This window comes from Diachasma alloeum, unplaced genomic scaffold (genome assembly GCF_001412515.2).
Source record: "Diachasma alloeum isolate Michigan unplaced genomic scaffold, Dall2.0 Dall_scaffold_01046, whole genome shotgun sequence".
In the NCBI taxonomy this organism is placed as follows: domain Eukaryota; kingdom Metazoa; phylum Arthropoda; class Insecta; order Hymenoptera; family Braconidae; genus Diachasma; species Diachasma alloeum.
Genome location: NW_021681158.1, coordinates 12,621 through 27,128, shown reverse-complemented (window position 1 = coordinate 27,128; position 14,508 = coordinate 12,621). Strand labels below are relative to the sequence as shown.

Genomic DNA, 14,508 nt, shown 5'->3' with positions numbered 1-14,508 from the left:
CGTCGAAAGTAGGTTGAATCGGTACATTTGAGCCTGTACACTGGACAACATATTTTCTAAACCCATCAGTGGACCTTGAAACTATGTTGGGAGACTTGGTAAAATTTCGACTCGGGAATTTTCATTTTCCCATGGTGGTCTATCTGGTGTATAAAAATACTTCATTATTTCAGGAGCCCCATCATCCTCTTCAATAACTTTTTGATGGAGTTTCCAACCTTGATCAGGTCTATTACTAAAATAATGATACACAAGGTTTGCGTCATGATGCGCATAGGGTGGCACGTTGCGCAAAAATTCACATTCGTCTGGACTCAAGTAATCCATAATGACAAATGATGCTCTCCAACGAACTGGTATAAACGTTGCAAGAATGTTCTAGAATGACGACGAGATATAATGCAACTTACTATCCAATCTCTCACTAACCAATCTTCCACATGTAAACAGTTCTCGGAATTGGTGACATACAATTATGAGTATGACACATAATGAGGTAATTCGATCCTTTAAGAAAATCGAGAGATTTTCTTGACAGCATTCAGTCGTGCGCTCAATAGTGTAGTGTAAAGATGGAAGCAATCTTGAACGTTCAAGGATTTCAAGTTGACCAAAAAACATTCATCATCAAAGACTTGGCAGCAGCGTTCATCAATGACCTTCAACCGATTGAATGTATTCTCTTCAAACCACCCTATTCATGGAATAAATTATTAGCTAAATCCAAACGTTCTAACACATGGCTTATCTCCAACTTCCATGGCTTATCCTGGAGAGCTGGCAATACACCGGACTCCGAGCTTCTGTAAGTTGTCTAGGAAATCACGAAAAGACGCAATTAACTTCTACGTGAAACGATTACACAAAATCGAGTGGCTTCAAGGAATTCTCGGAAGTTCTCCATCGGTGAACGATTTGGAAGATTTGAATGATCCGAGATTATTGGACCTCGACCTTCCGAAATGTTTAAATCCCCATAATGACTGCGATCCGATTCCATTCGTTTGTGCACTAGAGAACGTAAAAAAATTGAGAATTTGATACATAACGAGTCACGGAGTCACTGTATCCTAAAAAGTCTCACAGGAATGAACAGCGGTGACATTTCCATCTTGCCCAAAAAAATTCAGTTGGCATTTGCCTCGCAGACCATTCAGGATGTTGGGGATGAGCTACCTGAAAGCTTGCAAAAGGATGAAGATATTGCAAACTACCGTAGGTGTCACCTTCATTATTCTTTTAACCCACTAATGATGAAAAACTGTTCTGGGTGTAAATTCTTTAAGGATCCAAAATTAATTAGAAAAAAAAGGAAAGATATTTACACCATTCATCTATCATCGCTCATTTACAGGGTGTCCCATTTGAAACAATGCACCCAAATATCTTCTAAGGGGGGCAGTGACAGGAAATTTTCTGGGACATAAGTTGTAGAGTTCCGAGGAGGACATTTGATGCATGCATTTTTTTGAGCTTTCACGATCATACTTGCAAGCTGTAAGCACAAGCAGCTTTTTCTTAAATGGCAATCGCATTTTTTACCCTAATGAAACTTGTTTTTCTTAATAAGTAGTTTTCAAATACCTTATCATTTATGTGAACTCCTTCGATTTTAGTCGGAGAATGCACCCTTGACGCGTCTTGGCGTAGATAATTGTTCTGCTAATCCATTTACCAACCGTAGTTATGGAATGTAAACAATAACAAAGAATTCCCCATTACCTCGAGGATTCAGCTATTCGAAACAGTTTCAATTCAACCAGAATCGAGTTAGTATCCCCTGTAATTTCATTGAACACATCACGATGTATTCAGCGAGTGAAATTGTCGATATTTTACTCGTATTAGGAGAGTGCCGCGGAGTCTATCGAGCCGCTGCCCAGACATATCCAGAATGGTACCCTAACCGCCGACGTCATCCCACAGATGCAGTAATTCGGAACATTGAAAGGAATTGTAGGAGAGGACGAACTTTTCGATGACAACAACCACAACAACAAAGTATTAATCCTGATGATCCACGAGCTGTTGCCATTCTCGCTATGATTCACATGAATCCACGCTAAAATCACATGATTCACGCTAAAAAAGTCTGAATCTTTAGTTTGATAACAGAACTCATTTTCGTCGCATTCTCCGAGTAAAATTAAAGGAGTTCACATGAATGATGAGGTATTTGAAAACAACTCATCAAGAAGAACAAGTTTCATTGGGGTCAAAAAGCGATTGCCATTTTAAAAAAAGCTCCTTATGCTTGCAGCTTGCAAGTATGATCCTGAAAGCTCAAAAAAATGCATGCATCAAATGTTCTCCTCGAAACCCTACAACTTATGTCCCAGAAAATTTCCTGTCACTTGCCCCCCTTAGAAGATATTTGGGTGCATTGATTTCAAATGGGACACCCTGTATAAAAAAAATCATATGACAGACTTGATAAATGTTATCAAAAGACTAAGACTAAGACTAAGAAAAGACTAAGGTTTAGAGCAGTGAAATTCAACAGCGATATTCAGGAAAAATTTTCAGGAATGGAAATCTCTAGGGAGCAGTGAGCCATATCACAGAGAAGCTACTTTCTGAAGGAACAAATATAAGAATGAAAAATATATTGTAAATTATATCTGAAGAATGTAGAATATTAATTTTCAAAAATGTCGTTTTTCAATAAACCGATCAGAAAAGAAAAAATGTGAAGTATTGTTCTTATTAAAATACCCTTCCTATTTAATCGATAGAGTTTAGAAAACTCTCTAATATAAGCATCAGAAATCAGAACTCAGAAATCAGAAATCAGAAATTGAAAAGTAACACTGAAACATCAGAATGCAGCGATCAAAACCCCCAAGCAGAATTGGATGGGTTTGAATAAATCATTCAACTGTTTTTTAATTATTTTTACAATTTAAAATTTGCGTCAAGCCTGCGTTGCGTTCATTGTAGAATCTCCTTAACTTATATGATGGCATCCCTCGCCTTCGGTTCGGGTTGCAAATTCATTCGCCAGAAAAGTTTCTTCCGGCTTAGTGATGAAGTGTACTATTTCGCCATAAAAAAACATCACTTTATGGTTATAGCATGAAAACATGATCAATGGGGGCTGGAATTCACCCGCACTCAATTTCCTTGGTAAACCTTTCAACTTTCATCCGCACTACTTAGCTGCTCATTTCGTCTTCAAAGAGTTATTCAACCGTGCTATTTCAAATGGAACCGTCTGCAAATGGACTTCATGTATTATATTCATATTCAATATTTGAATAAAAAGTCACAAAATTCACTCTCGTTTTGGACTTGAATTGAATTCTGTAAAAAAATCATCGATTTGACAGCATCACTGTGAAGAACGAAAACGAAGTTTTCAAGACCTAGAAAATTAGAGAAAGTTGATTTATATGAAGTATTTTCAATAGACTCATGAATGCTTTACTATGTCTCAGCTTTCCCAAAACTCTCCAAATTCTGAGGGTAAAATTTTGCAGCGGTCATCTGCATTGGTTTCATGCTACGCATTAACATGATGGATATCAGTCTTTGCGCCTTCAGATGCAAAATTGCACTAACGAGAAGAAAAAATCGTAATTTCATTCAATTTTCCCAATTCATTAGTACGTACATTCCTTCCGATACTTGACTGCTATGATCAGATAATTCTTGACCTGGTAAACTTATGAATAACAAGTGGAGAATCACGCCACCTGCAAATGTAGCGTATCTAATCACTTCGACAGGCTCATCCATTTTAATAATTATCTGAAATTATTTCAGGGTGTATAATGTTGCAGGTTAGAGTTCTCATAGCAGCCTAACATGACTACATACTTCAAGTCCTGTAATACTGATTAGTATCATGGCCAGCAAAACTACGATCCCATTCATTATTGTAAATGATGTTTCAATGGACTCCGCCAATCTGTTGAATGATAATGGCTGAATAGAATGGCTTTGACAGGTCGATTTATTCCAAATGTAAAATGTCACCATTGAAAGATGTTTTGGATAAGAAAAGGAGACAATATAAATGCATACGTTATGGCTCGATGATGTATTATTATGCCGTCACATAGGATTTTATATTTCCGCTCTGAAGGAAAATTTGCCTGGATCTGTCGTAACATCTCGCTACATATTGGAAACAAAACATGAGATAAATTTATGGAAAAGTGGTGTTCGTTCGAAAATATAGCTGAAGAAGATTCACCCAACAGCTTCAAAGAGTCCACAACAATGTAGGACTATGATTGAAATGAAAGTATCGATTGTTACTAAAAAATGTACCACGATCGTCACAGTAAACAACCCATGCATTGTGATCATAAAATGATGGTCATTCACATTGATGCCAAAGACAGAGTAATCGGTTTGCAAGACAAACATTTTTGGTCTTGATTCGTTCAGAGGAAAGATCATATCAAGGAATAGTGGCTTCAAAGGAAACAGACAAAAAATTACTACTGCAGAGTAGATGATAACTGAAATAGAAAGTGCACAAAAAAATTTTTCGTTTGAATGTCTGACATATGCAAATGTTCACATTAACAAATTTAAAACAGAGACTCAACCCAGGGACACTTCAACATGAGACATTTCAAGCGATGAAGCGATCTCAACTACTTCAGCCTAAGCTTATTTTTCACAATTCAGCAAATGTATGTTACTATTAGTATAGAACGGAGGAGTGTCTCGAGCATGGCGGAACTTTCTCCGGAAAAGAATAAGTAAAAATTGGAAAAAAATTTACAATCTGCCACATTCATAGAATTTCTCTAGTATTTAACTCCATTAGAATGTCGAACTACCAATTCCATGAAAAATATATATATATAATTTTCAGTGAAAAAAATCCGATGTCGACAATATCAGGGGAGTCTAAGCAAGGTATTTCTCATCTTATTTCCGTTCTGAAATCAGTTTCTCCAAGTTTCATGACACTGTTAGAAAAAGATTGAAATTTCATGGACAGTCGACCAGTAATTTTCAGGAGAGTGGCATTGAATTCGATTTAAGGGAGAGAAAATAATAAAATTGTGAATTTCATGGAAATTGAATGAAATTCCGAATTTTTTTACAGCGTTGAGATGAAAATTCCTCAACCCATTCGTTATTTTTCAGCCGTGAGAGTTGGTCATTAGATGATCGGTTAATGGATTTAGCGATTTTCCGCATGGTGGTATCTAAGGGGGATATGGCTTTGAGTTTCTTATTCTGAGTTCTTCGGATAAAAGATTTAATTCTTTCTTGGTTAAATTTGGTGACTTTATTAAGGAGAGGTTTGAGGTTGTCGTAACGGGTGAACTACCAGAATTTTCGGACTTCATTTTTTGTGACCGGATGGGGATTCGTGCAAGAGTAAATGTGCTGGTTAGTGATGAGTAGGTCAATGGTGCAAGGGGTAATACCGGTCCGGAGGTAATGGGTAGATGCAGCTGTAGCGAAGAGGTGGTATGGATTCGATTCAAAAAAATCAGTGCGCAGGAAGCCTGATTTATTGGAGCGGTTGAGGTACAGTTTGGATGTTCGGAGTAAAAATCCCCAAAATATATGTCCAGTTGGTTATTAAGGGAATTATATATGGAATAAATATGGATGCTTTTGTGGCGCGTGGAGATGGAAATGGCTGTGTATTCTGTGGAGAATCGGAAGTCGTGCAGGAGAGGGGAGTAATTAAAATAATTGTAGACGGCAATGGCGACGCCTCCGCCTGTGTGTTCTGAAACGTCTTCCCGGGTCAATTTCCATTTTTTGTCAATTTAAGGTTTGTTTTGAAGAACAAGACAATATAATTGTTCTGGCTATCCAATAATGATATAAGCTCGTATTTATGCAAGGTTAAACTACTTGTATTTAGGACTAACATGTTAGTGTCGTTATTGGAGGCCATTTTTCAAGACAGAATCTTTTTCAAAGAGATGAGAGTATTCGTGAATAATTTGTAAGGACTCTGTTGCATTCTGGAGGTTTTCAACTTGTTTGTCATATTGCGAAGTTGATCAAGAACTTTGAAAATGTCAAGTTCTTCAAATCAGGAAAAATTAATTCTGCCTCGAATATCATCATCTCTTATTTCATTATATTTATTCTATTTATTTCTTTACTGATTATCGTAGCTTGTGAATGCTGACTTTGATGACGTATGGGGTCAATGACCGGAGTAGCTGGTATCGTATGCGTCATTCCAGGATTTCAGAACACTATATCCCTTATCAAGATGCCAATTCTGAGTGGTGTTGGGGGGGGAGGGTAATATTTAGAATTCCCTGTATGATACATCTTTCCTACTCAGCTAGCCACAGTTGGCAATGTCCTAATGGAATATTTTAAAAGGTCGTAAAGTATACCTGCGTTCCTAACTGATTCATGACCCACTTGTGGCCCCTCATTGCTACCACCATCCCCTGTTCATCACATTTGAGAACCCATGGTCAGTAGATGACACTTGAATAAACTGGCAGAAGATTTTAAAAGGAAACGTTGGGGATACCGCAAAAAATCGAGTGTCTTATGTATATCTCAAAAATCATGAATGTAGTTTTTATGGAACAAAAGTCAAACAACAGAGGTAATTGAAGTATTAGGTGTGTGACTTAATTTTTACGNCGAGCTTAAAATTATATTTAAAATAGAAATATATTCGCGGTTTTTTCTGATTTTGAAAGGAAGGGACAAAAGGTTCCAGGACACGGAACGACAAGTCTATGTAAGTTACATAACCTTTCAGAATAGCAGTGTTTATGATGGCAACTGATAAACAGCACATTCGGGACTGCATTTTATACGAATTCCAACAAGGAAAAAATGCTTCTGAAGCACGGGGATCTATGTGCCTTCAATGTCGGTTCTTGGTGCCGACATTGTATCTTATGAAACGTGTAATTATTCGTACAAATGTTTTAGAAGTGGTGATTTCGATCTGAGTGACCAGCCGCGTCCTGGACAGCCTCGAAAGTTTACAGATGCGGAATTGCAAGCTCCACTGGATGAAGACTCAACGCAAACGCAACAAGAGCTTGCAGCGCAGTTGAGAGTCGCCCGAACAGCTATTTCTAAGCGTTTGCGTCAAATGGGAAAAATCCAAAAACTTGGAAGGTGGGTGGGTCCCACATGTGTTGACGGAACACAACCTAGGTCAACGTTTGAACACGTGCCTTTCACTGCTTGTCCGGCAATAAAAAAAGGACTTCTTTTACGAGAATCCCAAACGTGAAAAGTCGTGGGTAGACCCCGGACAATCCAGTACATCGACGCCGAAACAGAACATCCGCTTAAAGAAAATTCTCCGGTGTATCTGGTGGGACATGAGGGGGGTGCTTTATTACGAACTCCTGGAAACAGGTCAGACGGTGACTGCGGAATGCTACAACCGACAACTAAATAAACTGAGCGAAGAACTTGATCGGTAAAGGCCATTTACTGGGCAAGGAAGCAGGCAGTCATACTGCTGCATGACAATGCTCAACTTCACGTTGCTCCCGCGACTCAGAAGACCCTCTTAAACTTGGCATGGGAAGTTCTCCCGCACGCGGCCTATTCACCATACTTGGCCCCATCCGACTATCACTTGTTCCGGTCCATGCAGTACGCCTTAGTGGATACACAGTTTAAAACGATGGACGATGTGGGTAAATTCGTCGATGACTTTATCACCTCGAAGCCTGCAAGTTTCTTTCGCGACGGCATTCGAATGTTACCTGAGAGATGGCGCAAGGTCATAGAAAATGATGGACAATATTTCTACGATTAAGTTCGTTCTTCTCCATTTTTTTATATTAAATAAATTTACTGAAAAATCTGTAAACATTAAGTCACACACCTAATAATTACAAACAATGATGCGAAATTTTCCTGGTTTAGCTCAAGAGTTTGTCTGCTGCTACATGATAATGTTTCTAAGATCGCGAATTGCGCTGTATTCATGGTGGTAGCACATGAATTTTTCTCGAAAATGTTTCTCCGTGTATCAAGTCTATAGATAATTAAAATCCTACGGTTTATTCATTGAATTCAGATATTTAATATTCAAATTGAATCAAGATATTTCATATTTGAAATATTCGGGCCGTTGTTATTATTCGAATATTTGTTGAAGAGAACTGATTTGTTGAAGGGGAAACAGAAACTCCCTATAAAATCCACTATATAAATAATATACCCATATAAACTGTGGTTCGTAAGTAGCCCTTTTCAGCAAAAGTTCGAATAGTTTCAACAACTGATTCATCCACAAGGCACCAATCCTCTCTTACGGAATTGAGGATTATTTGAATCTGTTACAATGGACAAATGAAACGTATATAATGCATATAGGATGGTTTCATAGCCTTCGATGTTCATGAGTTCAATACGAACCTGTTCCTTCTTCTTTATAAAGAAGCAAAATTTTACAAATCCTATAACAACCAACATTTGATGTGAGATTCCAGTTGCCAAATCCTCTAGATTGTCACACACTTGAATGAAAAATGCCCACTGAAGAAATGATGACATTACTCAGCTATGTGAAAATTTCAAGTCTCAACAAACTTGGAAAGTACTATTATATTAGTACATCCTCTAAAATGTCTATTTACTATACCTGTGGTACCACTATCGTCAGCAACGACAGAACAACAAGACATTGTACAATAATTCTTGACCGTTTCGGAAATTCCGGCCATACTCCAAGTGTCATTAGAAGAATCTTATTTCGTTGGTAATATCCATCCAAAAAAATATCTATCTCACCCCCCCAGATGTTCCCATTTTTAAGTGGTGTTGCCACCATTGTACTTTCACAAAAGTCGTACAGCTTATACTACAGTCCGTGAGCAACGAATGCACTATTTCCGCAGTGATGTTCCCAACCTCATTCCTTATTCTGAAACGAATTAGGTATAATATTCGGTCGTCACTTCACCTTACCGCAGCGAAACTGTAATATCGCTAGATGCTATCGATCGGAGTTTTCAAAGTAGCAATTTGTCACTCCGAAATGAATTTCTACATGTTTTGTTGTTATATGCAATTTTCTTATTCTACTCAACTCCTTCCATGTACAGACCATCACTAGAAGAATAATAAAATTTCCCCAGTCGAATTTGATCGTTTATGGCTGCGATGTCCTACCACCTTTACAATAACTACCGGTCATTGCCCCATTAAGTCACTGCTTGCTTCGTTCTCTCCAAGATTCTTAATAATAGTCAATATTTCTATGAATTGCAACAAATAGGAAATTACGCGGGAGTGTTCTTCTTATCGAACCGTGAAAGGCATATATACAGTGGTTTCAACTCGGCACTTGGCTGAATACTTGGCACTTGGCTTCCACGTGCTCTGCTTGCTGCTTGAAGATGAGTCGAGCGTCGATCACAATTAGGTACCGAATGAACTGCTGGGAAGTGAGTTCCTAGTTCCCGACTTGCAGCGTTATTGGCTCGACTTGCATTCTGCTTCTGATAAATATGACCTCTGTTTTGTGCTCTGCCAGTTGCAGGCCTAGGGGGTCCATCCAGTGACAAATTGCTCTGAAGGTCATGTTGAAAACAAGTTTGATCTCCTCCAGATATTTTCCCATAATTAGTGTCTCCCGATACCCGAAAAAATATCGATACTCACTATCGTATCGAAGCAGATTGCTTGGTATCGATACCGTAAAGTATCGCCTTGGGAAATATCGATATTCGTAATATCGATCTTTTTAAAAATTCTGGATGACAATGGCAAATAAAAAAAATTAGAGTTGAAGAATGTCGCATTCAAAGACCTTAAACATTCAGATTCATTCACGTGAGGATATCCCAGTATTGTTTACATTTTGNTATCGATCTTTTTAAAAATTCTGGATGACAATGGCAAATAAAAAAAATTAGAGTTGAAGAATGTCGCATTCAAAGACCTTAAACATTCAGATTCATTCACGTGAGGATATCCCAGTATTGTTTACATTTTGGTATAGACCATTCTATAGATTCCGCCACTTTCAATCATCAAATTTGTCAATTAAATTGCGCGAGGAAAAATTGAGATAAGCTATGAATATTCAGTGTCATTCACATTACATTCTGTACAGAATTATTATTTTCTTCATTCGAGGGTGGAACGTCATGAGAGTCACTAGGGAATGATCAAATTTCACGAGGGTCAAACTCTACGAAAGCCACAAGAGAACGATCAAATTTCACGGAAGTGAACCGTCACGAGGGTCAAAAGGAGATGGTCAAATTTCACGAGGGTCAAACTCTACGAAAGCCACAAGAGAACGATCAAATTTCACGGAAGTGAACCGTCACGAGGGTCAAAAGGAGATGGTCAAATTTCACAGTAGTGAAACGTCACGAGGGCCATAAGGAGACGATTAAATTCCACCAGTCAACCGACACGAGGGTTACATGGGGATGGTCAAATTTGACGACGATCACAAGGGGATGGTCAAATTTCACGAAAGTGAAACGTTACGAGTCAAAAGGAGACCGTCAAATTTCATGAGAGTCAAACAGCCCGAGAGTCACATGGTGATGGTCAAACTTCACAAGTGTCAAACGTCACGAGGGTCTCACGCGGATAATCAAATTTCATGGAATGGAAACGGCACGAGGATCACAATGAGACGATCAAATTCCACGAGAGAGACGCGATACAAGGGTCACAAGAGGAAGTCAAATTTCACGAGGGTCAAACAGCAAGAGGGTCGCGAGGAGACGGTTAAATTTCATGAGAGTCAACCGAGACAAGAGTCTTACGGGGATGATCAAATTTCACGAGGGTCAAACGTCACGAGGGTCACAAGGGGTCAAATTTCACCGGAGTGAAACGCCACGAGATTGACTAGGGGTTGGTTAGATTTCACGAGTACCAAACCTCCCAAGGGTCACGAGGGGATCGGCACATGTTCAAGAGGATGAAACCTCACGAGAGTCACAAAGGAATAATGAAATGTCATGGCGTTTGAATGTTCCAATGGTCATTTTCCACGAGGGTCCAACGTCAAATTTCGCGAGGAGCAAAGGATCACAAGAGTCATAAAAAAATTTTGCGAAGAGCAAAGGATCACAATAGTCATAAGGAAATACGATGCTTTAACGATCTTTGAGAATCACATGGAACTATCTCCAACTCTTTGTAGGAAGGATAATGGTGTTCATTATTCAAGTTTATTGAATTTTTCACGGAATCATTCCGGGCCCTGGAAAGTTCAAAAATTGGCGATCCTCCTGTGACTTTCGTACTGTCTGACTCGTAAAATTTGATCGTCCCCTTGTGACCCTCCCAGTTTCACCCTTGTGAAAATTGACCGTCCCCTTGTGTCGGTTAACTGCCGTGACATTTGACCGTCCCCTTGTGACCCTCGTGAAATTTGACCATCCCCTTATGACCCTTGTGAAATTTGACCATCTCGTTGTGACCCTCGTGACATTTGACCCTTGTGAAATTTGACCATACCCTTCTGACCCTCGTGCTGTTTGACCCTAGTGAAATTTGATCGTCCCCTTGTCTCGCTCGTCACGTTTGATGTTTGTGAACCTTGTCTCCATGTGACCCTTGTAACTTTTGACCCTTGTGAAATTTGATCATCCCTTTGTGACCCCCGTGACCTTTGACTTTCATAAAATTTTGGCATTCTCTTATGACCCTGATGATATTTGACTCTCGTGAAATTTGATCGTCCCCTTGTCTTGCTCGTTACGTTTGACCCTTGTGAAACTTGATCATCACCTTGTGACTTTTGATCCGTGTGAAACTTGATCGTCTCACTGTGACCCTTGTGACTTTTGACCTTCGTGAAATTTGATCATCCCCTTGTGACTCTCATGACATTCGACTCTCAAGATGTTTGACCCTCTTGAAATCTGACCATCTCCTTGTGATCCTTTTGTCCCTTCTGATATTTTGCCCCTTATGAATCATCTTATTCTTGTGACCTCCCTGGTCTTTAAATTCGTTATGAATATTTTTCACATTAATTTTTTTTTCATTACTTGTCCCTGAGAAAATATCGATCTCTATCCAGAAATATCGATACATCCAATATCGCGACGTGCAAATATCGATAGAAAATATCGAATATCGGAACAAAAAATATCGATACAAGTAAATATCGATACTGGATCGGGAAACACTACCCATAATGAATACAAGCACGTCAACCGCAAACCCCATGAGATTCACATCACGCGGTAAACTTAGTTTCAGAAGCCAATCTTCTGTGATATTCCATAAAAGAGAACCCAATACTGAACACTGAAAACCCCTCCAGTAACGCTGTACGGGGGCACACTCCGTGTCATACTTGAGACCTTCCAGTAGAATAATCATTCACCATTTCCCACAAGTATTCAGATACGTAGAACTTTGCCAGAGGGAGTACTTCTTTTTGCCCTTGAGTCATCTTATCCTCAAAATCGTTTCCCTGGCGGCATTAACGACAAGGTTGATAGCATCAAGAATGGATCAAGCTCCCCTAAAAATATATTGGTAGTCGGTTAACAGCGGTTCGACCGCTGCTTCTGTTCTCCTATGAAAGATGCGATCGAGAAGTTTGCAGCAATAGTTATTTTCTTTGGTTTCAATATTAATTCTATATCATATTCTTATAATTCGATAGGAAGTATGATGAAAATCTTCCCTTCAAAATTCACCAAAAATAGTCATAATTGCAGTATTGTGATCCGCTATATGTCCAAAAATTATTTTTTACTTCTGGATATTTTGATTCCGAGAAAAAAACCGAAAAATGAATTTCGTATTTTTTCATGCTCTTTGAAATTTATCTGGGTTCATAAAATTCTAAAACATCTTTTTTTTTCTTATTAGAAAAACAAATTTTTTACAGGGGTTGTTTAATCTCAATTTTCAACCCTCTGAGGAACTATCACTAGCGATTTTCATAATTTTCCACAACCTACTTATTACCTTAATGAGCATTGCCCTTTAGTTTTGAATTCTCTACAACATACATATTTCATAAAAATGGCAGGGGACCCAGGTAGAAAATGCCAGTGTTGAAAGCACGGGCCAAGTGTGGTACAATCCTGGACTTGCCAAACCTTGAAGCCTAAGCTTGGTCCGAGGTTAGGCCATTTGTAGGGACCAGGGCTTGAGTCTCGGAGAAAAGGCAGTAACCGAGTCTTCATCGACAGATCTGGCCCAGCTTTAGGCCAAACATCGGCATGCCGGAGCTTGACAACCAAGCCCCGGCCAGGGGTTGTTTGCTCTTCATGCGTTTTAGGCTCTCTTTTGTCGTCAGTGATTTATGGAATTCTGGTTGGGCATGGAAACGCTATCTTTTCAGTTACCTTCTATTTTCATGGTTGAAATCTATTCATGTGGCAGTTAACTCATTGACTGACTAAAGTGGCTTAATGTATCCGTGTGAGGAAAGGGGGGGGGGGGTGTAGCGCCTCGCTACATCTACACTCATACATGCACGCGGACCACGAGTACCCGAGACAGGCAGTTGACGAATTGCCTGTTTCACTTCAACCTATTGTGACGCGTTCATCATCGCCGAATATTCGCACCTTCGCGATATTCGACAGTTCGGCTTAGCTAGCCGCTGGCACAACATCTGCCTGGCTTCCGCTAGCCTCAACTCACATTTCATCCTTCACTGTAACTTACGACGCGATTAAATAAATTAATTAAGTGACAATAAAATCACTTGTAGTGGATCGTTCATTTCTTCCCGAACACGATTCCTACATTATTTCCGATACCGGGAATCGAACCCGGGCCGCCCGGGCTGCCGATATAGTCTAGAAATATATTTTTATTGCAGAAAAAAGAATACAAAGTATGCCACAATGGACACTCCTCCATACTCCACTACAATTCCTTTTTTACATACATAATAGTTATTTTTACATACAAAAAGGCAAACACGTCATCCCGTTCATCTAAAAAAAGTTATGCAGTTTTCCAGTCTCCCTTCTCTCCCCGCTAAGACCAGAAGGCCCCCTCTCACCCCTCCCCACCCGTTGTCGTCGAGTCTCCTTTGCAGGTGTCCCAGTACGGCTGGCTTCCACAGTCCTCCTCACGAGCAGTTTGCATGTGGTGAAAGCAGCACTGTAGGCACACCTCTTCAAGCACGCCTCCATTCTCCAAGACGGTACCCCAAGTCTCTCAGTGAGGCTCATGAACCTCGCCAACTCAGAGGTTCTGACGACTTCGCCAAGTGCACCTAGAACAAGCACACCCAACTGCGCATCACACCCGTGAGCCCTTCTCAGCTGGCCCATGAGATTCTCACCTGTGTGAATGTTGTTCATGTTAGCAGGTGTGACGTGGACTTCCGAGTTGAACTCATACCTCAGCCTCTTCAAAACTTCCTTCTGCCTCAGGTTCTGGATATGTGCGACAGAAACCTCAATCACATAGACTACCCTCAGACTAGAGGTCATCAAGACAATGTCCGGTCTATTGTGATGGAGCTCCTGCTCCACCGTCACACTTCCCTCTGCACGAATCTTCAGGACTCCCCCCCCCCCCCCCTCGTACTCATACTCAGCGAAGAGAGTAGCCAAGCCAAATTCCAAT

The 14,508-nt window shown here is 39.8% G+C and overlaps 1 protein-coding gene across 1 annotated transcript; it reads right to left on the bottom strand.

The window, feature by feature from the left end:
• Nucleotides 1-3,314: 3,314 nt before the first annotated feature.
• On the bottom strand, nucleotides 3,315-8,758 carry LOC114841601. The gene is made up of 9 exons (XM_029126642.1): nucleotides 8,570-8,758; nucleotides 8,344-8,463; nucleotides 8,147-8,261; nucleotides 4,199-4,469; nucleotides 4,027-4,119; nucleotides 3,820-3,910; nucleotides 3,610-3,750; nucleotides 3,439-3,537; nucleotides 3,315-3,365 (listed from the first exon to the last, which is right to left on the bottom strand). The coding sequence occupies exons 1-9, from the start codon at nucleotides 8,756-8,758 to the stop codon at nucleotides 3,315-3,317; spliced, it is 1,170 nt and encodes a 389-aa protein (XP_028982475.1).
• Nucleotides 8,759-14,508: the final 5,750 nt, after the last annotated feature.